At 34.2% G+C, this 26,634-nt stretch overlaps 1 protein-coding gene across 2 annotated transcripts in view; it reads right to left on the bottom strand.

Moving 5' to 3' along the window:
- The window catches only part of LOC136036272 (cadherin-99C-like), a 105,135-nt gene that overhangs the window by 41,358 nt on the left and 37,143 nt on the right, over positions 1-26,634 (bottom strand). For both annotated transcript variants that reach the window (XM_065718412.1, XM_065718413.1), the window contains exons 5-7: positions 18,328-18,483; positions 7,463-7,591; positions 3,509-3,682 (exon numbers count right to left, since the gene is read on the bottom strand). In XM_065718412.1, coding sequence (XP_065574484.1) covers positions 3,509-3,682; positions 7,463-7,591; positions 18,328-18,483 — 459 coding nt within the window. The remainder of the gene's footprint in view (positions 1-3,508; positions 3,683-7,462; positions 7,592-18,327; positions 18,484-26,634) is intronic.

The raw sequence follows: 26,634 nt of genomic DNA, 5'->3' as shown, positions 1-26,634 counted from the left end.
TAATTCTTAAGTTACGTATATTTTTTACCAATAAAAACGTTCGTTAAAAATTAAAAGTTCTAGTTGCCTTTTAAGCAACCGAAAAATTGGAGGGCAACTAAGCCTCCTTCCCCAACCTTTATTTCTCAAAATCGTCTGATCAAAACTAAGAGAAAGCCATTTAGCCAAAAAAAAATAATTAATATGCATAATTTCATTTTAATAATTTATGTGTGGAGAGCCAAAATCAAACATACATTAATTCAAAAACGTTCAGATATTAAATAAAAAAAAACTAATTTTTTTAACTAGAAGTAAGGAGCGACATTAAAACTTAAAACGAACAGAAATTACTCCGTGTATGAAATGGGTTGTCCCCTCCGCAATCCCTCGCTCTTTACACTAAAGTTTGACTCTTTGCCACAATTATACTTTTTCAAATAATTAAAAACTTTAGCGTAAAGAACGAGGCGTTGAGGAGGGGACAACCCATTTCATAAATGGAGTAATTTCTGTTCGTTTTAAGTTTTAATGTCGCTCCTTACTTCTAGTTTAAAAAATTAGTACAATCATGGATGTACACAGAGTATAGGAGTATAGGAAATAAATGAAAAGAAAACTGAAAAATACAAAGTTATACTTCTAACGAAAAGGATGAAAATAAATAGCTCGTAATGCTCATAATAGCTCATGAATATATAATAAACAGCTTATAATAACTCAATAGGGCATAACAATAATGCATAAAAACTAATAATAAATAGCTTAGTTTTATTAAAACTTTGGCGACAAAACTATGGGTCCATTAGACAAGACAATTAAGGGGAAAATTGATTCTATTTTATGCAGATCGTTTGAGAATCGATCGTATTGTTGATCCATTTGAGCAGTAATGTCAGACGTTCCCAAATTTCGGATAATATAACCTATTTTGAACCATAGTGGGATTCCAAGAAAATATTTACAAAACCGGAAAAAGTACATGTGGACACGGTTTTTTTTATAACTTTTACTAAAACACTTCAAAAATGGAACGATAAAAAATAAATGAGGTGAAATATTGAATTATAAATAATAGCAAGTGTTTGTTTATCAAAATGACCTTTCGCCCTGTCTAGCAGGCTATAAGTTAAGTTTTTCTGATACAGACAATAACAACAACTTGCGCATAGCTTTAACTGTCAGGTCAAACGGCAACCAAAGGTATTTGACGGCAACTTTAATAAAAATATCCAGTGAGCACAACCCTAATTGAATGACGCTGGAAACCCTTATTATTATTTGCCATTAGAAACTCTGTTTTAATAGGTTTAATCTCTAATCCTATCACCCTTAGCAACAAATACCCGAAAACCACAAAATATCATCAGCATACGACAAGTGGCCAATGTCGATACCGTCAATCAAATATGGAGGTAGGTACCGTGTGGCTGTTCTAACCGTCTTATTAGATATAACGGGGATAAGAACTAACCCTTGTTTTACTCCACAACGTAAAAAAATTCGGGCTGAAAGTCAATTTCCCGAAAAAATTCTCACAGACGAATTACCATGCCAACCTGTCAAACACAGGCTTATAAATGGGCTCACTCCACTGCACAAAAATGAAAAAAAAAGTGTGGTTACGCAATATGCTATCAAACACCTTTAAAATAACAACTCCGCACATAAAAAGTTGCTTTTGAGGTTATGATGGTGTTCTAATATTTCTAGAAATATTGCGGGTGCATTTTGAACCCCTACACCACTTCTAAAACCACACTGACGGTCCCACACATCTACTTTAGTTGATAAATATGGGAGTAAAAGTAGTATGAACATATAGGAGAAAAATTAGTAGTATAAACATGTACTGTTACTACTACAAATATCAATAACAACTCACAAACAGACCCAAGCCGCCTGAGGCAAACACAGCCACGCACGCTCCTCCTCCATATATTATCTATCTCCTCAATCTATATGCAAGCTCCTCCTCCAATCTATTCGAACCCTCCCTCTTTATATCATCCCATGACGTTCAAATTTCCCTTAGGCCTTTCTTTACTGTATCCTCCCACCCCATTCAGTGACAACCTGCTTTTAATTTGAGCCTAAATGGCTGCCGACAAGGAAGATCTTTGGGAATCTGTCATCATTCATCCGCCTAACGTATCCTAGCCATTTCGATCTTTCTTTCGTCATAGACCTAGAAAGCAGAACTGAACCACATTATTTCTTGAGCTATCTGTTTGAAATATAGTCAGTTAGTTGGATACCCAAAGCAATCCGTAGAACATTCATGTTGAAAACATCTGGCAAATATTCCTCATTCCTTCGGAGCACACACATTTTAGAGCCACATTTGACCACTGTCATCACTGTAGCTTGGAAATTCTAATCCTGTTTCGCAGACTCATATTCCTACTCTTCCAAACATTTTTCAAATATGAAAAAAAAAACCTTGGACTTTGGCGATTCTGCTTCTAACATTTTCACTGCACAAACCGTTTTTACTACTAATACTATATAGGCATGTGAAGCTGTCCACTTGATCGATATTCTGGGTACCCAAAATCACCTCTTCCCCTTCACTTACTCCCAATTTCAGTGACTTCATCTTCTTAATATTAATTCTTAAGACTATTATTGCACAATAGACTCTCAGGATCTCAAAAATGCATTCGTTTCACAAACAATTTCATCTAGAATGCTCAAATCCTCGAAGTAGTCGGAGAGTTTTACTTCCCCATTTGATTCCGTGTTCTTCCATAGCCTTTGCTGCGTTCCTTAGGACAGAGTCCATCAAAATAATCTCTAGAAATAGGGATATATCGCAACTCTGAGTAACTTCTGCTTCAATACCAAACGGTCTACTAACCTCATTTTCTATTTTAACCGCAGATACGTTATTCTCATATATATATATATATATATATATATATATATATATATATATATATATATATATATATATATATATATATATATATATATATATATATATATATATATATAATATATATATATATATATATATATATATATATATATATATATATATATATATATATATATATATATATATATATATATATATATATATATATATATATATATATATATATATATAATATATATATATATATATATATATATATATATATATATATATATATATATATATATATATATATATATATATATATATATATATATTGGTTTTAGGAACAAATAAAGCACTCTGTTTTATAACCTACCTCTGGCCCATAGAATCTGTAATTGTTCCAGATTTGTATTTAATTTTCACTGACTTATGGGATTCCAATATGGATAGAACAAATCTTATTCTGTATGTATTTTTTGAATAATTTTACTAGTATGCAAGTTATGAGAAATATATGAGAAATGTACTTTTATAAGCTATTAAATGGTGAAAACTTTCTTCCCAATAACACTGAATACGTGCAAATAAATGTCGCTTTTTCCACATTCTGATTTTTATTTTGCCGACTGTAGTATAATACCAGATCAGAATAAATACCCTTACCTCTACAGTGACAATCGGATAATTTGCTTCATTTTCAGGCACATCCGCTTCGTACAAAGACTCGTTAAAAACAGGTAGAATGTCGTTTGTATCTTCAACTAGGATAGTGACCAGTGATGTGGAGAATAACGGTGGAAGACCATTATCAGTTGCTATTACTTCCAAAATGATCTCCTAAAATGAAACAAACGATATTTTTTTAGATTTTTAACTAGCACTTTACTGAAAAGTGAGCTTACTTGAGTTTTTAGAAAATTATAATTGTGTGCTAAGACTTACCAGTCTCATGGTCCGTAGAAGACCTATGAGACACTTATAAATCAGTCTTTTATTTTCAGCAATTTACTCTCAAAATTTTCGGCTCTAAAGTTTCTGTTCCTTTTTTTTATTATTATTTAGTTTTATGGTGTCAAGAATGCGCAGTGTTTTATTATCCTACAGACGTTGAAATATATCACGAGTTATTTTATGTGGAGGAGTTATGTAGATATGCCAGGCGTTTATCTACAAAGCTTTAATTTTTCTTTGTTTTAAATTCCAACTATACTCTGTACTTCCGTAAGAAATACTTTGTTTTAAATTCATTTTTATTTGTTTTCCTAATTTTTAGACCCACACAAAAAGTTTAAAAAAAGATTTTTGTTTCAGCTTAGACAATGATTATAAAAAGCCAAGACGAATTAAAAAAAGACATTAAATGTAGATCTTACTTCCTTACTTCGTTAAAGATTCCCGCAAGATTTGTGCAATTTTGTAGAATAGCTTAAGAGCCCGAGGGGTTATCCCATCACCAGTATCTTTGTCAATTTGCATGCAAAATTTAATAATTTTCATGAAAATGGATAAATGACACTTTTTCATTTGATAGTTTTTTGTCTTTTTTTCAAAACGCGATTTTTAGTCTTCACTCATTAAGGGGTCTAGGAGGGGAAGAATACAAGTGAGGTCGTACACTTCCAGTAAAGGGCTTTCGACAATGGAGATTAAGATGGTACCATTATTATGCTGAGCCATTCTAGCCGGATGTTTAGCAAGCTTGACTTGAAATCCTTTGTCCGTGATGGCGGGGTTCGAGTCCTGCTGTCACTGGTTATTTGGTTTAGAGCAGGGGTCAATGGCGTGACTCTGTAAGCTCAGCCAGAGTTGATTCATCCCTAAATGGGTACCTGGAAAACCCTGGGGAAGGTAAAAAGGAATGGTGTACAAATGCAGGGGATGGCTGAAACCTTGCCAAATTGATTGGCTATCTCAGAATTGGCACCCCCAAGATTTTGACCTTCTTTGGCTCAAAATTGGTGCCTTGCGGCACAAAACGATAGAAAACGTCGCTTTGCCGTGCCACTATTTCTTTTGTTGCTTAAAAAGGCCATCATCTGCTGATGACTGATAAACAAGCTTGGTAGTAACTAAAGAATTCATACCATTACAATCGAGGCTTTACGAAAAAACACAGAACTCACTGGGGCTTTCACGTCTTACTTTAGAACCATTTTTCAAGATGGGAGGTGGCTCGAAACCTCTCGTCGAGGGCGTTAGACTACGAGTAAATCGACCGTATTAATTATAATTTGCATTTCCCAGCATCTTGGTCCTCTTTTACTCAGAATTCCATATTTTGTGGAAAAATATAGCAAAAAACAACAATTTGCTGAGGCACAATCTCTTTTGTTGCTTAAAAGGCCATCCCCTGTGGCAATTTAAAAAAAAAACCTTCGTGATCACTGTAGCATTTACGCCTTTCTTAGCTGCTGATTTACGAAAAGACACCAAATATACTGTAGCATTAACGTCATACTTTAAAGCCATTTTTCAAGATGTGAGGGCTAAAAACCTCTTTCATAGGGTTTTACATAATGAACAAGAGCTAAGAGCTCATATGTCATTTGTGACGAGGTCGGAAGAGCCAAGATCCAAGAGCTAATATGGCATGAGCTCTAGCAAAATTCTAAGAATTATTAGATTAATTTAAAAGGAAAATCAGAGGCTTAATGCCGGTCAGGATTTAAATATGAGCTCTGAGACACGAGGTCCTTCTAAATATCAAATTCATTAAGATCCGATCACCCACTCGTAGGTTAAAAATACCTCATTTTTTCTATTTTTTCTCTCCCTTCAGCCCCCCCCTTAGATGGTCGAATCAGGGAAAACGACATTATCGAGTCAATTTGTGCATGTCCCTGACGCACCAACTAATTTTCATCGTCCCAGCACGTCCAGAAGCACCGAATCGCCAAAGCCCTGGACCCCCCTAACTCCCCCAAAGAGAGTGGATCTAGTCCAGTTACTTCAATCGTGTATCTGCGACATTTGCTTATTCTACCCACCAAGTTTTATCCCGATCTTTCCACTCTAAGCGTTTTCCAAGATTTCCGGTTTCCCCCTCCAACTCCCCCCCCCAATGTAACCAGATCTTGTCGGGATTTAAAATAAGAGCTCTGAGACATGATTTCCTTCTAAATATCAAATTTGAAAAATACCTCACGAACGGTCACCCGTTCTTAAGTTAAGAATACCTCGATTTTTCTAATTTTTCCGAATGAACACCCCCTCCAACTCCCCCAAAGAAAGCGGATTCAGTCCGGTTATGTCAATCACGTATCTAAGACTTGTGCTTATTCTTCCCACCAAGTTTCATCCTGATCTCTCCACTCTAAGCGTTTTCCAAGATTTCCGGTCCCCTCCTCCTTTCAACTCTCCCCAAGGACACTGGATCCGGTCTGGATTTAAAATAAGAGATCTGAGTTACGAGTTCCATGGAATTTCATTAAGATCCGATCACCCGTTCGTAAGTTAAAAATACCTCATTTTTCTAATTTTTCCGAATTAACCATCCACCCACTCCCCCCCCCCAGATGGTCAAATCAGGGAAAAACTTTTCTAATTTTATCTGGTCTGGACCCTGATAAGCCTGCTAAATTTTATTGTCCTAGCTTATCTGGAAGTGCCTAAACTAGCAAAACTGGGACCGACAGAATTTGCGATCGCTATATATCACTTGATAAATACCAAGTGACATAAAATCCACTGTCTTTGGATGTACATTGTATGCCATTTTAAACCCCCTTGAGCCTAATTTGGGATTATGTCACACAAAATGGTAAAAAATCGCTTTTGCTTTAGCACCATCTCTCTTGAAACTTAAAATTGGCAAAATATAGCAATTTCCTTTCGAGTGAGCCCTCTCCTAATATTCTATTGCCACTGGTTTGATACGGTCACCCGTGGGATGGGAAAAAAAGAAATAAAAACCGAGACACATCAGTGCTCCCCAAGCAAAACAGTGATTTTCGTTGCTTTTCAAAGTGGGGACTCTGATTCTTCTGTACAGAGTTTTTCATCATAGTAGTTCAGATAGTACAATTTCATTACGATCTGACACCATTTTTTGGGACTCCATTTTTTTTTTAAATTGTCTGAAGCTATTTTTGCAATAAATTTTTACCATTAAAATTAATCGAAAAAATAATTACCATTCCTTGATTAACTTCAAATAGCATTTTTTTCCCTCTAGACATTTTGTTCCAAACCCGTTTTTAAGCTTACGGTCACTTTGGGCTGTGGTTTGCTTTTTGCTAGATTGCAGCTATTGCTGAAACCAGGAATGCATTAAAACTAATTTGGTAGTATTGCCAAAGCTTGGAATAGGGCTACCCCATATTTTAAACGAATAATAAATTTCAATCAGAGCACGATTGACCATTTTCAAAGGTTTTGTTTCATCTTTTCCTCAAACTTGTGAAACAGTCTGCTAGTTTCAATCAAGTAATTTGTTTTACCGTTAAACCACGAGTTCATGGTTGATAATTGGAATCTTTAAAAGGCTCTAAAAGAGAAAATGTGGGGACAATAATAAGAGAAGCTCCCCGCATTACCTTTGTTGTTGTAATTCAAAGATATTATTTCTTTTCAATAAGAAAACCTAATTATAATAAGAATGCTGTTTTAAACAAATACCTGTTCCTTTTCATAGTCTAAGGAGCGAGTTGTTGAAAGTTCTCCTGATACTGGATCAATTCGTATTAGGTCATTGGGTACTACAGAATATGTTATCATTCCATTTCTTCCTTGATCACCATCTATAGCCTGTAATAGCAAAAATTACTAATAGAATTGCTATATAGCTAGTTTATGCTGTGAAATATTTATTTGATTTAACAAAAAATCAAACAAATATATACCGTTTCAACAAAAAAGAAAAATACGGAAATAATATAAACACGTATTTTCTTAGTTAAGAACTTGGAAATTCTACTATGGGGCATTGAAAATTTAACTATGCAATATTCATCCGCATCAGATCCATAATTTTTCTGTTTTTGGTTTTTCTGAACTTTATAAATTTTCTTCTTTTGGTAACTTTTCAAGGTCAACTTAAAGCCACGAATTTCAATTATATGGAAAATCCAACTAGATAGCCTTGTATGTATTGTTCCAAGAATTCCACTTTCTAGAGTTTTTGTGCTTCTGACATGGGCTAATCTTTTCAAACATTTCTTGAAAACCAACTGTAAGTATGGAGCGACTCGGCCCACTAGTAACTGTAACTCTAAAAAATGGAATTTCGATAGCAATTAACAGATTAAAAAACTTAGTTTTTCATATTTATTCCAAATATATAAAATTTATCAAGTTTCATAATATCCATTTCAACCTACGAACCTGAGAAAATGTGCTTGATTTTTAAAAAAAGGGGGAAATACCCTCAAAGGAATTTATCAAGTCAAGGGATTTTAATGAAAACCACAGCATCAGATTCAGCATATCAGAAAACATTGCTATAGAGGTTTCAAGGCCCCCAAACAGCCTCTGATGAAAGGAATGTCAGTTATGGAATTTGCCCATTGTTTACATATAATGAAAAAAGAAATCACCGATGCAACAGCACAAACACATAAAAAAAAGACAGAAGGAGAAAAGGAAGACTGTTTTCCTACATTAGTAATTAATATAGATCAGTACTTGAATGAGGCCTTAACCCTACTCATCCATACAATCACATAGGTCAAACAGCATAGCCATACACAATCAACCATAAAGAATAATCCATGGACAGGCAGTCGTGTCGTAAGTAAGTATAAGTCATCATTTACCAAATATGAAAAAAAAGAAAAGAAAAAGACAAATAAATCAGAGGCAACAACCCAACACAAGGGCTCATCAGGAGAATACACATTTGCCTATAGGGTTTCGGCACTTTAAATTCCCTACCCAGGCAAGTGGTGTGCCTACCATAAATTCGCTATGGTATCCCCGTGCTAGGTATCACCCCCAAAATACATGCCTATGAAAAAACAAATGTAAAACAACCAAGTAACACCAAAAGAAACATATCGTACCTTGGTTCTGGCCCTCGTATATTTATATTACGAACTAGCTGTTGGGGTGGCGCTTCGCGCCACCCCAACACCTAGTTGGTGGGGGCGCTTCGCGCCCCCCCCCAAGCCCCCCCGCGCGCGTAAGTCGTTACGCGCCATATTAGTTACGCGCCATTGTAGTTGTGTCCCTATGTCCCACCTGTGATATATATATATATATATATATATATATATATATATATATATATATATATATGTTTTTAACTACGTAAAACTTGCGAATATACAACATTCTTTGCTGTCCCATTGTCTGTGCATATAAATAGATTGTCAGGTTTACCGACTCTTGAACATGCAACATATAATGGTCCATGGGAAAACAATCCGTATTCAGATCTATACCTCATGATTCTAATGATTGCCCTTGAGCTTTGTTGATGGTGATTGCTAATCGACCATTCCCTGAGTCGCCATCGTCATTTATATATCCCCCTGTGCACCCCGGCGTCCCCTTTGTAGTTATGTCCCTGTGTCCCGGTCGTCATTTATATTCCCTGTGTCCCGGTCGTCATTTGTGTCCCGGTGTCCCAGTCTGTGATTTCTCTTTGAGCGTCCCGGGCGTCATTTATATTCCTTGTGTCCCGGTGTCCCGGTCGTCATTTATATCCCCCTGTGCCCCCGGCGTCCCCGTTGTAGTTGTGTCATTTATATTCCCTGTGTCCCGGTCGTCATCCCGGTATACATTCGTTTTTGAATTGGTATATGATGAAATAAATTTTTAATTTTTTCCCTCTTTTTCCTTTTAGTTTTTTTTTTATTGGTTTTGACCTTTTTTTAGGTTTTTTAGTTTCTTTCTTTTTCTTTTTAGTTTTTTTTGAAGTTTTTATCTTTTTAGTTTTTTTACTTTTAGCCTATTTATATTTTTTTAGTTTTCTTTTTCTCCTTTATTTTTCAGTTTTTTTCCTTTTTTAGTTTTTTTTTCTTTTTTAGTTCTTTTAGTTTTTACCTTTTTAGTTTTTTTTTAGTTTTTTAGATTAAATTTTTTTTTAGTTTTTCACCTTTTTTCTTTTTAGTTTTTTATTGGTTTTTGCCTTTTTTTTAGCTTTTTTATTTTTTTTTTCGTTTTTTCTTTTTACTTTATTTTTAGTTTTTATCTTTTTTATTTTTTTTTATGTTTATTTTTAATTTTATTAGTTTTCTTTTTCTCTTCTATTTTTCAGTTTTTTCCTTTTTTTTAGTTTTTTTTAGTTTTTAGTTTTTTAAGTTTTTTCCTTTTTTTAGTTTCTTTAGTTTTTTTAGTTTTTCGGCTGTTTTATTTTTTTTATTAGTTTTTATTTTTTTTTGTAGTTTTTGCCTTTTTTTAGTTTTTTCAGTTTTTTTTTAGTTTTTAGTTTTTTACCTTTTTTAGCCTAACCAGGATTTGAACCTGGGACCTTCATTCTCCGTTCTGACACCCTCTCTCACCGAGTGACTACTCCAGCATGTTCATTTTGGTGTTTTAAATGGTATATTATTAACCAAATTAATGTGTTTTACAATATACTAAGCATCGTCATAACAAAAATGACGACAACTAATTTCATGACGTCAGCCGACACAGAAACATGACGTCACCTGATCCACGATCCACAGATCCACAGACAACTTATTTTTATATATATAGATTAGTATTTGGTAACGGGAAATATAGAAACAATTTATGGGGAAGGGGGATTTCCTGTGGAAGGTGGGTGAATTTACGGGGGCTTATTTTCAATGGGGGGGGAAGGAAATTTGCCGGTCCTATTGGCAAAAAAATAATCAGAAATTAAATTAAACCAACAAGTTTTTCAACCGAAAATAAAGAGCAACATTAAAGCTAAGAGAACACATAAAGTACTCCGTATATGAGATAGTTCTCTCCCTTCTCAATCCCTCGCTCTTTAAGCTAAAGTTTGACGAGGACGACCTGCTTTCCATTTAGCCCTAGACAGTGTGCAGAAAAGGATAATCTTCGGCAATCTGTCATCCTTCATCTGCAGAACGTGCTCTAGGTATCTCAACCTTTCTTTCATTATAGCCTTAGAAAGCGGGATTGAGCCACACTTTTCGTACAGCCTATTCGTTTGAAATACAGTCAGTCAGCCAGGTACCCAGAGCAACCCGTAAATAATTTCTCTGGAAAACATCTAGCAAATCTTCATCCACTTATCGGAGCGCCCATGCTTCAGAGTCATCTTTGACCACTGCCATCACTGTACTTTCCAATATTCTAATCTTATTTAACAGAATTATCTTCCTATTCTTCCAAGCCTTTTTTTTAACTGTGAAAAAAAACCTCGAGTATTTTACACCTATGTATATTAAACACCTATTCTACTTTTAACATCTTCACTGCTCCCACCGTCTTTACTAATAATACTACCAAGGTAAGTGAAGCTGCCAACCTGATCAATCTTTTCGTTGCCCAACGACACCTTTCCATCTTCAATTATTCCTAGCCTTAGTGACTTAGTCTTCTTCACATTAATTTCAAACCTATTCTAGCACCCTGAACTTGAAAAAATTCTAAAAGTTCATTTATTTTGCTCACACTTTCATCTAGGATGCTTAAATCATCAGCATAATCTAAGTCCAGGAGAATTTTTTCTCCCCATTTGATTCCGTGGTCTCCCATTGCCTTTCCTGTGCTCCTTAAGACAAAGTCCATCAAAATGATCCACATAAAGGGGACACAACACAGCCCTGGTTAACTCCCTATTTAATACAAAACCAGCTGCTAACCTCATTTCCTACTTAAACCGCTGCAGTATTATTCTCGTACATAGCACTAGTCACTTTAATATATCTGGTATACCATGTAAGGATGAGACCTCTGCTAAAGCTCTTCTATCAGCAGAATCTAAATTATTAACCTACGAGTGAAAATGTGGTCGACACATCCTCTACCTTTTCTAAAACCCCACTGTTCTTCTCTTAAAACTTTGTCTACAGCATCTCTTAGTCTAAAAGCACCATATTACTAAGTAATTTGCTACCTTCAGAGACCAGACTCATGCCTCTATAATAACACTCACTCTTATCGCCTTTCTTATACAGTGGCTTAATTAAGGTTTTCATAAAATCGTTAGGTACTTCTCCTTTTTCAAGTCATATTCATAATCTTTAGTAACTTATTTCCAACTTCAAAGCCACCATATTTAAGAAACTCATTTACCACACTATCACTACATAAAGCCTTGTTATTTTTAGTCCTTTTAGTACTGTCGCTAATTCTTCCTCACAAAACAAATCTTCCTTCACATCAAAGGTAGCACAAACTTTTGCATTTTCGTTTATATCTTAAACTACAACTCTATCGCGATTTAGCACATTCTAAAATGTTCCGCACATCTCTCTTGAACTCTTTTCTTGCCATAAATTGCGGCCCCGTTCCTACATTTAACTGAGACAAGTCCGGATTCACAACTCCTTCTCAATTTATTAACATGCCAGTACAATATTTTACCATTATGCCGTCTAGCTCCATCTTCCAGATCCTCGGAAATTTTATCCATGGCCTCCACTTCACACCTCCTTAGTTCATATTTTAATTCTATCTCCACTTTCTTTACGTTCCTTTTGTTTTCATATTATCTGTCACTCAGATAATTCTTATACAAACCCCTCCTCCACTCTATTAAACATAAAGCTTATTCACTAGTATTCCTAGCTACAGTCTTAAATTTCTTAACTTTCCAAGACACCATCAACAAATTCACAAATTGTTTTTCTAAAATCATTCCAACCATTTTCCACATTGTCACATTTTAAACTCTCAAGTTTAGTTTTCATCTCTTCCTGGAAAGTTTCTCTCAAATCCTCATCCTGGAGTCTACCAACATCATAACTTCCCGGCATGTAGTTACCCTTCCAAAATTTCAGCTTTAAATTAACCTTAGACACTACTAGATGGCGATCTTTACTTTACAGCACTCCTATATACCGTAGTATCTTGTATTGATCCTGCTAGTCTTTGGTTTACAATAACATAATCAATAAGGTTTGCTGTCTCGCCATCACGTGAATACCATGTCAACTTATGGACCATTTTATACCAAACACCGTATTGGTAATAACTAGATTGTAATGCCTACAAAATTGCAGAAGTTTGTAGCCATTACTGTTTTCTTTTCCTACATCAAATTTACCAAGGCCTTAGGCCATAAATAAAGATACCCTATATCCCTATATCTACAGACATGGACGTTGAAATCTCCTAATAAAAACACCATATTTCTACCTGGGGCCCTATCTATTTGCTCTTATAAGTGCAATTAAAATTCATCTAAGTCACTTGTATCTCCGTAAGTCAGTTCAACAGGTACGTATACTACTATAACTGACACCCTAGATTAGTATACTATTATTAATACATTCCCAGCCTAAACAAGACTTAGCAGCTTCCTTCTTCATCATAAACCCTACTTCCTGTCTATGTACCCTATGCTTCCTACCTGAGTAAAAAAAATTCTATATCCCCTAATTTCCTACTTCCTACCCCTGGGATATGAGTTTCTGAAACACTTAATAAGTCCAGCTCGGATCATCTGAATTCGTGAGTCAAAATGTCGATACGATAGTAATTTCTTGATATCGTAACATTCCAAATTCCATTTTTCATGTTCTTTAAATCATTGAAATTGTTTTGCCTCAGGAAAAGTAATGATCCAGGGTATCAGTGTAGGACGGGGATCAACATACCTTCTCAAGTCAACACCGAGGCGCTTAAGCCGGCTTAGAATTGGACAGCAAGAAGTCCTTGGGGACCTCCAATATGAGTGAAGGCTTTGTGCAATCCTGGACCATCTTGGTCAGAACATGGTTTTCAGCACTTGGCGATGCTATTCTATCAACAAGAGTCGAAATCCTGTACAGATAGTCCTAAGCCTATTACCTCCGACTCATTATATATTCATTCCGTTATGCTACTACGGAAAGGCAACCCATAGTAGATAAATTAGCTAGGAAGAGGTTTTTCAGCCCGAAAACGCCCGTCAAAACAGCTCAGAAAAATTATCCATTGATCAGAATGCCGTGCGAATGCTGTGTCGTTTACCAGGCTATAAGGGCCAAAGTGATTCAGAATTGAAATTCTTTTTTTTTACCCTAAAAAACTTATATACGGAATAATTCAAAACTGGTTTTAAGTCTTAATTTTACTCTTTACTTTCATTTGAAAACAAAATTTATTTAGCCATTCACCAAGAACTAGTTGTATGCTATTCATACAGAATCAACGGTTACTATAAGCAATTATCTTTAAGACGATTCAATATCTTAAAATGTGACGATTCAATATCTTGGTGTGTAGTCCAGGGGACTACACACCATCAAGAGCTATTTGGAACCTGTGAATTGACTATAAAATTTAATTTAAAAGACAATGAAATTTTACGTCCCCTGTGTTTGCAAGCTTCTAAATCAAGGCGGAGAGCATAACAGGGAATTCCCAAACCTGCCAAATTACCCAAATTATGTTTCCTTTGACCTTATTTTTGAGTATAATATGAAAAAAACTTCGTTTTCTTAAAGAGTTAAAGAGGCTGCGTCCCAAAGTCGAACCTTAAAACGTACAGGAATTAGATGAGGAAGTTGGGGGTCTGCCGCCCCCCAAACCCCCAGCTTTTAAAGACTCTTTTGTACAGGTTTTTTTGTGGGGGGACTTCATTGTTACTAATTACTAGTTTCGGCGCAATGGTTCTCCTGTCCTCTTGTGTTTAACATTTTTCGAAGTTATTCCATTATTCATTCATTTCAATTTTTTGTTAATTAAAAGAGGGCCTTTCCGAAGCCAAGAGCGGGGGGTTAGCAAAAAAACAAAAAACCTGTACAAAAGAGTCTTTAAAAGCTGGGGGGTTGGGGGGCGGCAGCCCCCCAACTGCCTCATCTAATTCCTGTACGTTTTAAGGTTCGACTTTGGGACGCAGCCTCTTTAACTCTTTAAGAAAAAAGTTTTTTTCATATTATTTCTGTACGTTTTTCTACAATCCATGGTGGATGTAATTTAATAATTCCTGTATTCCTCGTACAGGAATTAGGAGAGGAACTTGGGTGGCTACCGCCCCCCCCGCTTTTAAATCATTGTATAAAATAGAAAAGAAAATAGATAGAATGACCGAAATGTTTCTTTTGCTCATAAGAAGCTAATATTCTGTTATCTCTCAAATGATAAGCTGTCCAGATGTTATCAAAATTTTTTTGATGTTGTGAAAAAAAACCGCCCATAAGGGACTTGAACCCTTGACCCGAGGATTAAGAGTCCCACACTCTACCAACTGAGCTAAACACTTGCATGTGTGTAAATATAACTTCTCAATAACTTTTAAAAATTTCAAATTAACATGGGCTCTTATGGTGAGAAATCGTTAATTAAGTAGCTAATGCGTGGTTTCTGGAAAACAGGGAAGGAGTTATCGTATCGAGCTGAAATTTCGCGGATAAGCTCCTGGGCCGTAGGGGACCTTAACTTGTGAATTTCAGCCCGATCGGACAACGTTAAAAAGGGGGGGGGGGGTTGGAGGGTCGAAACTTTCGGGGGGTTAAGATTTTCCTACGAAACTTTCCAGGAAAATTACTCGAAGAATTCCGCATCGAATGAGTCTTCGTACACCCAGATCCGATGTCGGATGTGACCTGTAGGCGTCTAGGAAAAAAAAGTAAATGAATTTTAAGTGGCTATGCGTGGTTTCTGGAAAACAGGGAAGGAGTTATCGGATCGAGCTGAAATTTCGCGGATAAGCTCCTGGTCCCTAGGGGACCTTAACTTGTGAATTTCAGCCCGATCGGACAACGTTAAAGGGGGACTGGGGTTGACGAGTCGAAACTTTCGGCCAGATTTTCCCCATGAAGGAAAGGTTGGAGGGGGATGAAATTTTGCAGGTTTCTTAGCTGGAGCTCAGGCTACGAAACGCATCCCTCCCCATCCCTCTGCGACCACTGGAACCGAAGATCGCTTAACATTGTCGTGTGTCGCCTGTTTATAGAGGCACGAGTGTGCCTCCTTGATTCCTGTACTCCTCGTACAGGAATTAGGACAGGAACCCCCCCCCCCCCGCTTTTAAATCATTGTATAAAATAGAAAAAAAAATAGATAGAATGACCGAAATGTTTCTTTTGCTCATAAGAAGCTAATATTCTGTTATCTCTCAAATGATAAGCTGTCCAGGTGTTATCAAAAATTTTTTGATGTTGTGAAAAAAAACCGCCCGTAAGGGACTTGAACCCTTGACCCGAGGATTAAAAGTCTCACGCTCTACCAACTGAGCTAATAACTTGCATGTGTGTAAATATAACTTCTCAATAGCTTTTAAAAATTTCAAATTAACATGGGCTCTTATGGAGAGAAATCCGTTAATTAAATAGCTAATGGGTGGTTTCTGGAAAACAGAGAAGGAGTTATCGGATCGAGCTGAAATTTCGCGGATAAGCTCCTGGGCCGTAGGGGACCTTAACTTGTGAATTTCAGCCCGATCGGACAACGTTAAAAGGGGTGGGGGGGGGGGGGGGGTTGGAGGGTCGAAACTTTCGGGGGGTTAAGAGTTTCCTACGAAACTTTCATGGGCACTTACTCGGAGAATTCCGCATCGAATGAGTCTTCGTACACCCAGATCCGATGTCGGATGTGACCTGTAGGCGTCTAGGAAAAAAAAGTAAATGAATTTTAAGTGGCTATGCGTGGTTTCTGGAAAACAGGGAAGGAGTTATCGGATCAAGCTGAAATTTCGCGGATAAGCTCCTGGGCCCTAGGGGACCTTAACTTGTGAATTTCAGCCCGATCGGACAACGTTAAAGGGGGGCTTGGGTTGACAGGTCGAAACTTTCGGCCAGATTTTCCCCATGAAGAAAAAGTTGGAGGGGGATGAAATTTTGCAGGTTTCTTAGTTGGAGCTCGGGCTACGAAATGCATCCCTCCCCATCCGTCTGCGACCACTGGAACCGAAGATCGCTTAACATTGTCGTGTGTCGCCTCTTTATAGAGGCACGAGTAGGCCTCCTTGATTTTCCAAGCAGGTATCCTAGAACATTTTAGAAAATACCTTCTTCTGAACTTCAAAGCGAAAATTCTACTCTGTTTAATCGAAAACACGAAATTCCGACTTTCTAATGAGGTAACTTTATTTAAAACTTAATATTTCTATCTCTGGCATAAAACTGGGGAAGCCGAATGACTTTTCTATGATTTCCAGGAAAGTACATATCGGCTTTTAGTTTTCTATCGTTCATTCGGATCACTTATCTAAGCTCTACAAGGTGTGGCAAGACCGCTCAATTAATTCAAAATAGTTTAGCCACGCAAACTAAAAAGTTTATTGCGAATTTAAAGTATTGAATCCCTTAAGCTCCATTTAAATGACTTGATTCACTCTGGCTTCATAACAGTTGCGTCAATTTACAATCTTGCTGTGGGTGGTAGGAAGAGGGCTTGAAATACCAGAGGGCATTTTTATGCCCTAATTGTTTAAATTTCAGTGAGATGTCTTTCAGATAAATATACAGAGAGAAGAATTTACCTCCTAACCCCCCTTCGTTCTGAAGAATGTCTTATTAAACCGAAAACGGGGTGATGGAGGGGGACAATTCCCCTCTAGTTCCGAAAATATCTCAAGTGCAATATAAAAGATCCATTTCACGTGCTAAGCCACCCAGAAGAGTATAGATTGTCACCTAAAGATAATATATTTTTGAATATATCCCCTTGAAAAAATATAAACAGTGACCCTAAAATCTATTTTTGACATTTCAGCCCACTCTTTTTTCGTAGGTCATCCATTAATTACGATTCCTCTGATATACATATTGCTATGAAAAACTTGGATTTTTAGAGTTTTGATTACCATTAGCCCGAGTCGCTCCTTACTTACGGTTTTTTACAACAAACTATTCGATAAGAAATTAAACATTAAAATTATATGGCTAATCAAATGGCTAATCAAAAGAATATTAGCCTACTGTAAGACGAGCCAATACTTGTGACAAAAGAACCAGGGCGGGCGGCTATCCAAGAGTTTGGACGACCCTTTTCCCCTTTATTCTGGCTCGACGGGTTCGTAAGGACAATTGGGACAACTAACAACGGAAAACTGCATAACAGTGGAAAATGCTTAAGCCAAAGAGGTGGTCAGTCCTTGGATGATCCGACCTTATTGCCATCAAGTATTACTTATATGCACAGTGCATCATATACCGTTGTATGTAAGTACAAATTGTAGGCTCAATACTTTGTCACATATTAATTTTATAGCTCCATTAAATGTAAAAATTAAATCATGTTTGACAATATTAATGGTTATCCCCAAAAAGATACTGACACTTTTTAACAATTAGCATTTAGCAAAAAACAACTGAAACGATTAACCTTTTTAATGGCGTGTCTTTAATCCTAGCAAATTTTGTTATTTATGCTCACTTTCACAACTCGAGAAATTCTTAATATTTTGTCTTGCTCTATTAGCTTTTCAACACTGTAGAGACAATTTATAATACCTTGACACGCCCAATATATCCAATTCTTTCGTTTTCCTTTACTTTGAAGACGTAAGGTTGTTCAATGAATTCTGGTACTTTGTCGTTTACATCTTCGATTAGTATGTCAACATTTGATGTCGACGTCAGCCCATCACCGTTGACAGCCCGGACGCTCTGCAAGAACAAGTAATTAAATAGCCATCTAGCTTGTATAAATTATACTGTGGTCAATTTGAAGTAATATATATATATATATATATATATATATATATATATATATATATATATATATATATACATATATATACATATATATATATATATATATATATATATATATATATATATATATATATATATATATATATATATATATATATATCTAGCTGTTGGGGGTGGCGCTTCGCGCCACCCCAACACCTAGTTGGTGGGGGCGCTTCGCGCCCCCCCCCCCAAGCCCCCCCGCGCGCGTAAGTCGTTACGCGCCATATTAGTTACGCGCCATTGTAGTTGTGTCCCTATGTCCCACCTGTGAATATAGATATATATATATATATATATATATATATATATATATATATATATATATATATATATATATATATATATATATATATATGTTTTTAACTACGTAAAACTTGCGAATATACAACATTCTTTGCTGTCCCATTGTCTGTGCATATAAATAGATTGTCAGGTTTACCGACTCTTGAACATGCAACATATAATGGTCCATGGGAAAACAATCCGTATTCAGATCTATACCTCATGATTCTAATGATTGCCCTTGAGCTTTGTTGATGGTGATTGCTAATCGACCATTCCCTGAGTCGCCATCGTCATTTATATATCCCCCTGTGCACCCCGGCGTCCCCTTTGTAGTTATGTCCCTGTGTCCCGGTCGTCGTCATTTATACTCCCTGTGTCCCGGTGCTTTGTTGATTGCTAATCGAACATTCCTTTTGTCCCGGTCGCTTTCTCTTTGAGTGTCGTCATTTATTTAGATTGTCAGGTTTACCGACTCTTGAACATGCAACATATAATTGTCCATGGGAAAAAACAATCCATATTCAGATCTATACCTCATGATTCTAATGATTGCCCTTGAGATTTGTTGATGGTGATTGCTAATTGAACATTCCCTGTGTCCCGGTCGTCATTTATATTCCCAGTATTCCGGTCGTCATTTGTGTCCCAGTGTTCCCCTTTTAGTTTTTTTTTTTTATTGGTTTTGACCTTTTTTTTAGGTTTTTTAGTTTTTTTCTTTTTTCTTTTTAGTTTTTTTGAAGTTTTTATCTTTTTAGTTTTTTTATTTTATTTATATTTTTTTAGTTTTCTTTTCTCTCTTTGTTTTTCAGTTTTTTTCCTTTTTTTAGTTTTTTTTTCTTTTTTAGTTCTTTTAGTTTTTACCTTTTTTAGTTTTTTTCAGTTTTTTAGATGAAAATTTTTTTTAGTTTTTTTCCTTTTTTCTTTTTAGTTTTTTATTGGTTTTTACCTTTTTTTTAGCTTTTTTAGTTTTTTTCGTTTTTTCTTTTTACTTTTTTTTTTAGTTTTTATCTTTTTATTTTTTTTATTTTTATTCTTAATTTTATTAGTTTTCTTTTTCTCTTCTATTTTTCAGTTTTTCCTTTTTTTTAAGTTTTTTTTTTAGTTTTAGTTTTTTTTAGTTTTTTTTTCCTTTTTTTCTTTTTAGTTTTTTATTGGTTTTTACCTTTTTTTAGCTTTTTTAGTTTTTTTCGTTTTTTCTTTTTACTTTTTTTTTTAGTTTTTATCTTTTTTTTTTTTTTTATTCTTAACTTTATTAGTTTTCTTTTTCTCTTCTATTTTTCAGTTTTTTCCTTTTTTTAAGTTTATTTTTTAGTTTTTAGTTTTTTTAGTTTTTTAGTTTTTTTAGTTTTTTTAGTTTTTTAGCTTTTTTATTTTTTTTATTAGTTTTTAGTTTTTTTGTAGTTTTTGCCTTTTTTTAGTTTTTTTCAGTTTTTTTTTTAGTTTTTAGTTTTTTACCTTTTTTGTGGATCATCACCTGATCCACAGATCCACACACAGACAACTTATTTTTATATATCTACTAGCTGTTGGGGTGGCGCTTCGCGCCACCCCAACACCTAGTTGGTGGGGGCACTTCGCGCCCCCCCCAAGCCCCCCCGCGCGCGTAAGTCGTTACGCGCCATATTAGTTACGCGCCATTGTAGTTGTGTCCCTATGTCCCACCTGTGAATATAGATAGATATATATATATATATATATATATATATATATATATATATATTATATATATATATATATATATATATATATATATATATATATATATATATATATATATATATATATATGTTTTTAACTACGTAAAACTTGCGAATATACAACATTCTTTGCTGTCCCATTGTCTGTGCATATAAATAGATTGTCAGGTTTACCGACTCTTGAACATGCAACATATAATGGTCCATGGGAAAACAATCCGTATTCAGATCTATACCTCATGATTCTAATGATTGCCCTTGAGCTTTGTTGATGGTGATTGCTAATCGACCATTCCCTGAGTCGCCATCGTCATTTATATATCCCCCTGTGCACCCGGCGTCCCCTTTGTAGTTATGTCCCTGTGTCCCGGTCGTCATTTATATTCCCTGTGTCCCGGTCGTCATTTGTGTCCCGGTGTTCCAGTCTGTGATTTCTCTTTGAGTGTCCCGGGCGTCATTTATATTCCTTGTGTCCCGGTGTCCCGGTCGTCATTTATATCCCCCTGTGCCCCCCGGCGTCCCCATTGTAGTTGTGTCCCTGTGTCCCGGTCGTCATTTATATTCCCTGTGTCCCGGTCGTCATTTGTATCCCGGTGTCCCGGTCTGTATATACATTCGTTTTTTAGTTTTGTTTTTCTCCTTTATTTTTTTCCTTTTTTCTTTTTTTTCTTTTTTAGTTTATTTAGATTTTTAGATTTTTTAGTTTTTTTATTAGTTTTTTTGTAGTTTTTACCATTTTTTTAGTTTTTTTAGTTTTTTTTTTTACTTATGTCCTGGTCGTCATTTATACTCCCTGTGTCCCGGTTTTTATTTTTTTTGTAGTTTTTGCCTTTTTTTATTTTTTCAGTTTTTTTTTAGTTATTAGATTTTTACCTTTTTTTAGTTTTTTTTAGTTTTTTAGCTTTTTTAGTTTTTTTTTCTTTTTAGTTTTTTTTGTAGTTTTTACCTTTTTTAGTTTTTTTCTTCTTTTGTATTAGTGTGAAATAATTCAGACGTCATATGCGAACAAACATGACGTCACCTGATCCATCCACAGATCCACACACAGACAACTTATTTTTATATATATAGATAGATATATATAAAAATAAGTTGTCTGTGTGTGGATCTGTGGATCAGGTGACGTCATGTTTGTCCGCATATGACGTCTGAATTATTTCACACTAATACAAAAGAAGAAAAAAACTAAAAAAGGTAAAAACTACAAAAAAAACTAAAAAGAAAAAAAAACTAAAAAAGCTAAAAAACTAAAAAAAACTAAAAAAAGGTAAAAATCTAATAACTAAAAAAAAAACTGAAAAAAATAAAAAAAGGCAAAAACTACAAAAAAATAAAAACTAATAAAAAAACTAAAAAAGCTAAAAAACTAAAAAAACTAAAAAAAACTAAAAAAAGGTAAAAAACTAAAAAAAACTAAAAACTAAAAAAGAAAAAACTAAAAAAAAAGGAAAAAACTGAAAAATAAAAGAGAAAAAGAAAACTAAAAAAATATGAATAAATATATATTAAAATAAGTTGTTTGTGGGTTATGTCTGTCTGTCTGTCTGTCGAGTGACGTCGTGTTTGTCCGCATATGACGTCTGAATTATTTCACACTAATACAAAAGAAAAAAAAAACTAAAAAGAAAAAAAACTAAAAAAGCTAAAAAACTAAAAAAAACTAAAAAAAGGTAAAAACTAAAAACTAAAAAAAACTGAAAAAACTAAAAAAAGGCAAAAACTAAAAACTAATAAAAAAACTAAAAAAGCTAAAAACTAAAAAAACTAAAAAAATAAAAAAAGGTAAAAAACAAAAAAAAAACTAAAAACTAAAAAAGAAAAAACTAAAAAAAAAGGAAAAAAACTGAAAAATAAGAGAAAAAGAAAACTAAAAAAATATTAATAAATATAAAAAATATAAATATAATATAAATTAGCAATCAACAAAGCACCGAGACACAAATGACGACCGGGACACAGGGAGTTCAAGAGTCGGTAAACCTGACAATCTATTTATATGCACAGACAATGGGACAGCAAAGAACGTTGTATATTCGCAAGTTTTACGTAGTTAAAAACATATATATATATATATGTATATATATATATATATATAATATATATATATATATATATATATATATATATATTATATATATATATATATATATATATATATATATATATATATATATATATCTATATTCACAGGTGGGACATAGGAACACAACTACAATGGCGCGTAACTAATATGGCGCGTAACGACTTACGCGCGCGGGGGGGCTTGGGGGGGGCACGAAGCGCACCCACCAACTAGGTGTTGGGGTGGCGCGAAAAGCCACTCCAACAGCTAGTATCTTATATATATAAAAATAAGTTGTCTGTGTGTGTGTGTGTCGAGTGATGTCATGTTTGTGTGTCGACTGACGTCATGTTTGTCGACTGACGTCATTGTAAGGATTGAGCTGTATGCGTCATGAAGTTGTTTGTCGACTGACGTCATGTTTGTCAACTGATGAAATTACATACCGGGACACAAATGACGACCGGGACACAGAGAATATAAATGACGACCGGGAACCTCAAAGAGTAATTACAGACTGGGACACCCGGACACAAATCACGACCGGGACACAGGGAATATAAATGACGACCGGGACACTGGGACACAACTACAACGCGGGCGCCGGGGGCACAGGCGGGATATATAATGACGACCGGGAGACAGGGATTGTTCGAATAGTAATTACAGACCGGGACACAAATGACGACCGGGACACCGGGACACAGGGAATATAAATGACGACCGGGACACTCAAAGAGAAATTAAAAACTGGGACACCGGGACACAAATGACGACCGGGACACAGGGAATATAAATGACGACCGGGACACAGGGACACATCATTAGAATAATGAGGTATAGATCTGAATACGGATTGTTTTTCCCATGGACAATTATATGTTGCATGTTCAAGAGTCAGTAAACCTGACAATCTATTTATATGCACAGACAATGGGACAGCGAAGAATGTTGTATATTCGCATGTTTTACGTAGTTAAAAACATATATATATATATATATATATATATATAATATATATATATATATATATATATATATATATATATATATATATATATATATATATATAAAAATAAGTTGTCTGTCTGTCTGTGGATGGATCAGGTGACGTCACCTGAAAAAACTGGATCAGGTGACGTCAAAACTGAAAAAACTAAAAAAAAGGCAAAAACTACAAAAAAACTAAAAACTAATAAAAAAAATAAAAAAGCTAAAAAACTAAAAAACTAAAAAAAGGCAAAAACTACAAAAAAACTAAAAACTAATAAAAAAGCTAAAAAACTAAAAAAACTAAAAAAAGGCAAAAACTACAAAAAAAACTAAAAACTAATAAAAAAAATAAAAAAGCTAAAAAACTAAAAAACACTTAAAAAACTAAAAAAGGTAAAAAACTAAAAAAACTAACTACAAAAAAAACTAAAAACTAATAAAAAAATAAAAAGCTAAAAAACTAAAAAAACTAAAAAAAGGCAAAAACTACAAAAAAAAACTAAAAACTAATAAAAAGCTAAAAAACTAAAAAAAACTAAAAAATCATCTAAAAAACTAAAAAAAACTAAAAAAGGTAAAAACTAAAAGAACTAAAAAAGAAAAAAATAAATGACGACACTCAAAGAGAAAGCGACCAGGACAAAAGGAATGTTCGATTAGCAATCAACAAAGCACCGGGACACAGGGAGTATAAATGACGACCAGGACATAAGTAAAAAAAAAACTAACAAAACTAAAAAGAAGGTAAAAACTACAAAAAAACTAAAAAGAAAAAAAAACTAAAAACTAATAAAAAAACTAAAAAATCTAAAAATCTAAATAAACTAAAAAAGAAAAAAAAAGGAAAAAAATAAAGGAGAAAAACAAAACTAAAAAACGAATGTATATACAGACCGGGACACCGGGATACAAATGACGACCGGGACACAGGGAATATAAATGACGACCGGGACACAGGGACACAACTACAACGGGGACACCGGGGGAAACAGGGGGATATAAATGACGACCGGGACACCGGGACAGGGAATGGTCGATTAGCAATCACCATCAACAAAGCTCAAGGGCAATCATTAGAATCATGAGGTATAGATCTGAATACAGATTGTTTTCCCATGGACCATTATATGTTGCATGTTCAAGAGTTGGTAAACCTGACAATCTATTTGGATCAGGTGACGTCACCTGAAAAAACTGGATCAGGTGACGTCAAAACTGAAAAAACTAAAAAAAGGCAAAAACTACAAAAAAAACTAAAACTAATAAAAAAATAAAAAAGCTAAAAAAAACTAAAAAAAGGCAAAAACTACAAAAAAACTAAAAACTAATAAAAAAGCTAAAAAACTAAAAGAACTAAAAAAGGCAAAAACTACAAAAAAAACTAAAAACTAATAAAAAAATAAAAAAGCTAAAAAACTAAAAAACTAAAAAAACTAAAAAAAGGTAAAAAACTAAAAAAACTAACTACAAAAAAAACTAAAAACTAATAAAAAAAATAAAAAAGCTAAAAACTAAAAAAACTAAAAAAAAGGCAAAAACTACAAAAAAAACTAAAAACTAATAAAAAAGCTAAAAACTAAAAAAACTAAAAAAAGGCAAAAACTACAAAAAAAACTAAAAACTAATAAAAAAAATAAAAAAGCTAAAAAACTAAAAAAACTAAAAAAACTAAAAAAAGGTAAAAAACTAAAAAAACTAAAAACTAAAAAAAACTAAAAAAACGGAAAAAACTGAAAAATAAGCTAAAATAAAGGTAAAAACCAATAAAAAACTAAAAAAAAAACTGAAAAAACTAAAAAAAGGCAAAAACTACAAAAAAAACTAAAAACTAATAAAAAAAGTAAAAAAGCTAAAAAACTAAAAAAACTAAAAAAACTAAAAAAAGGTAAAAAACTAAAAAAATAAAAAATAAAAAAAACTAAAAAAAAGGAAAAACTGAAAAATAAGCTAAAATAAAGGTAAAAACCAATAAAAAACTAAAAAGAAAAAAGGAAAAAACTAAAAAAAAATTTCATCTAAAAAACTAAAAAAAACTAAAAAAGGTAAAAACTAAAAGAACTAAAAAAGAAAAAAATAAATGACGACACTCAAAGAGAAAGCGACCAGGACAAAAGGAATGTTCGATTAGCAATCAACAAAGCACCGGGACACAGGGAGTATAAATGACGACCAGGACATAAGTAAAAAAAAAAACTAACAAAACTAAAAAGAAGGTAAAAACTACAAAAAAACTAAAAAGAAAAAAAAACTAAAAACTAATAAAAAAACTAAAAAATCTAAAAATCTAAATAAACTAAAAAAGAAAAAAAAAGGAAAAAAATAAAGGAGAAAAACAAAACTAAAAAACGAATGTATATACAGACCGGGACACCGGGATACAAATGACGACCGGGACACAGGGAATATAAATGACGACCGGGACACAGGGACACAACTACAACGGGGACACCGGGGGAAACAGGGGGATATAAATGACGACCGGGACACCGGGACAGGGAATGGTCGATTAGCAATCACCATCAACAAAGCTCAAGGGCAATCATTAGAATCATGAGGTATAGATCTGAATACAGATTGTTTTCCCATGGACCATTATATGTTGCATGTTCAAGAGTCGGTAAACCTGACAATCTATTTATATGCAAAGACAATGGAACAGCAAAGAATGTTGTATATTCGCAAGTTTTACGTAGTTAAAAACCATATATATATATATATATATATATATATATATATATATATATATATATATATATATATATATATATATATATAATATATATATATATATATATATATCTATCTATATTCACAGGTGGGACATAGGGACACAACTACAATGGCGCGTAACTATTATGGCGCGTAACGACTTACGCGCGCGGGGGGGCTTGGGGTGGGGGGGGCGCGAAGCGCCCCCCACCAACTAGGTGTTGGGGTGGCGCGAAGCGCCACCCCAACAGCTAGTATATATATATATATATATATATATATATATATATATATATATATATATATATACATATA

Source organism: Artemia franciscana, chromosome 15, assembly GCF_032884065.1.
Source record: "Artemia franciscana chromosome 15, ASM3288406v1, whole genome shotgun sequence".
NCBI classification, from domain to species: domain Eukaryota; kingdom Metazoa; phylum Arthropoda; class Branchiopoda; order Anostraca; family Artemiidae; genus Artemia; species Artemia franciscana.
The sequence above is the reverse complement of the archived record's forward strand: the minus strand, read 5'-3'. Positions and strand labels throughout refer to the sequence as shown.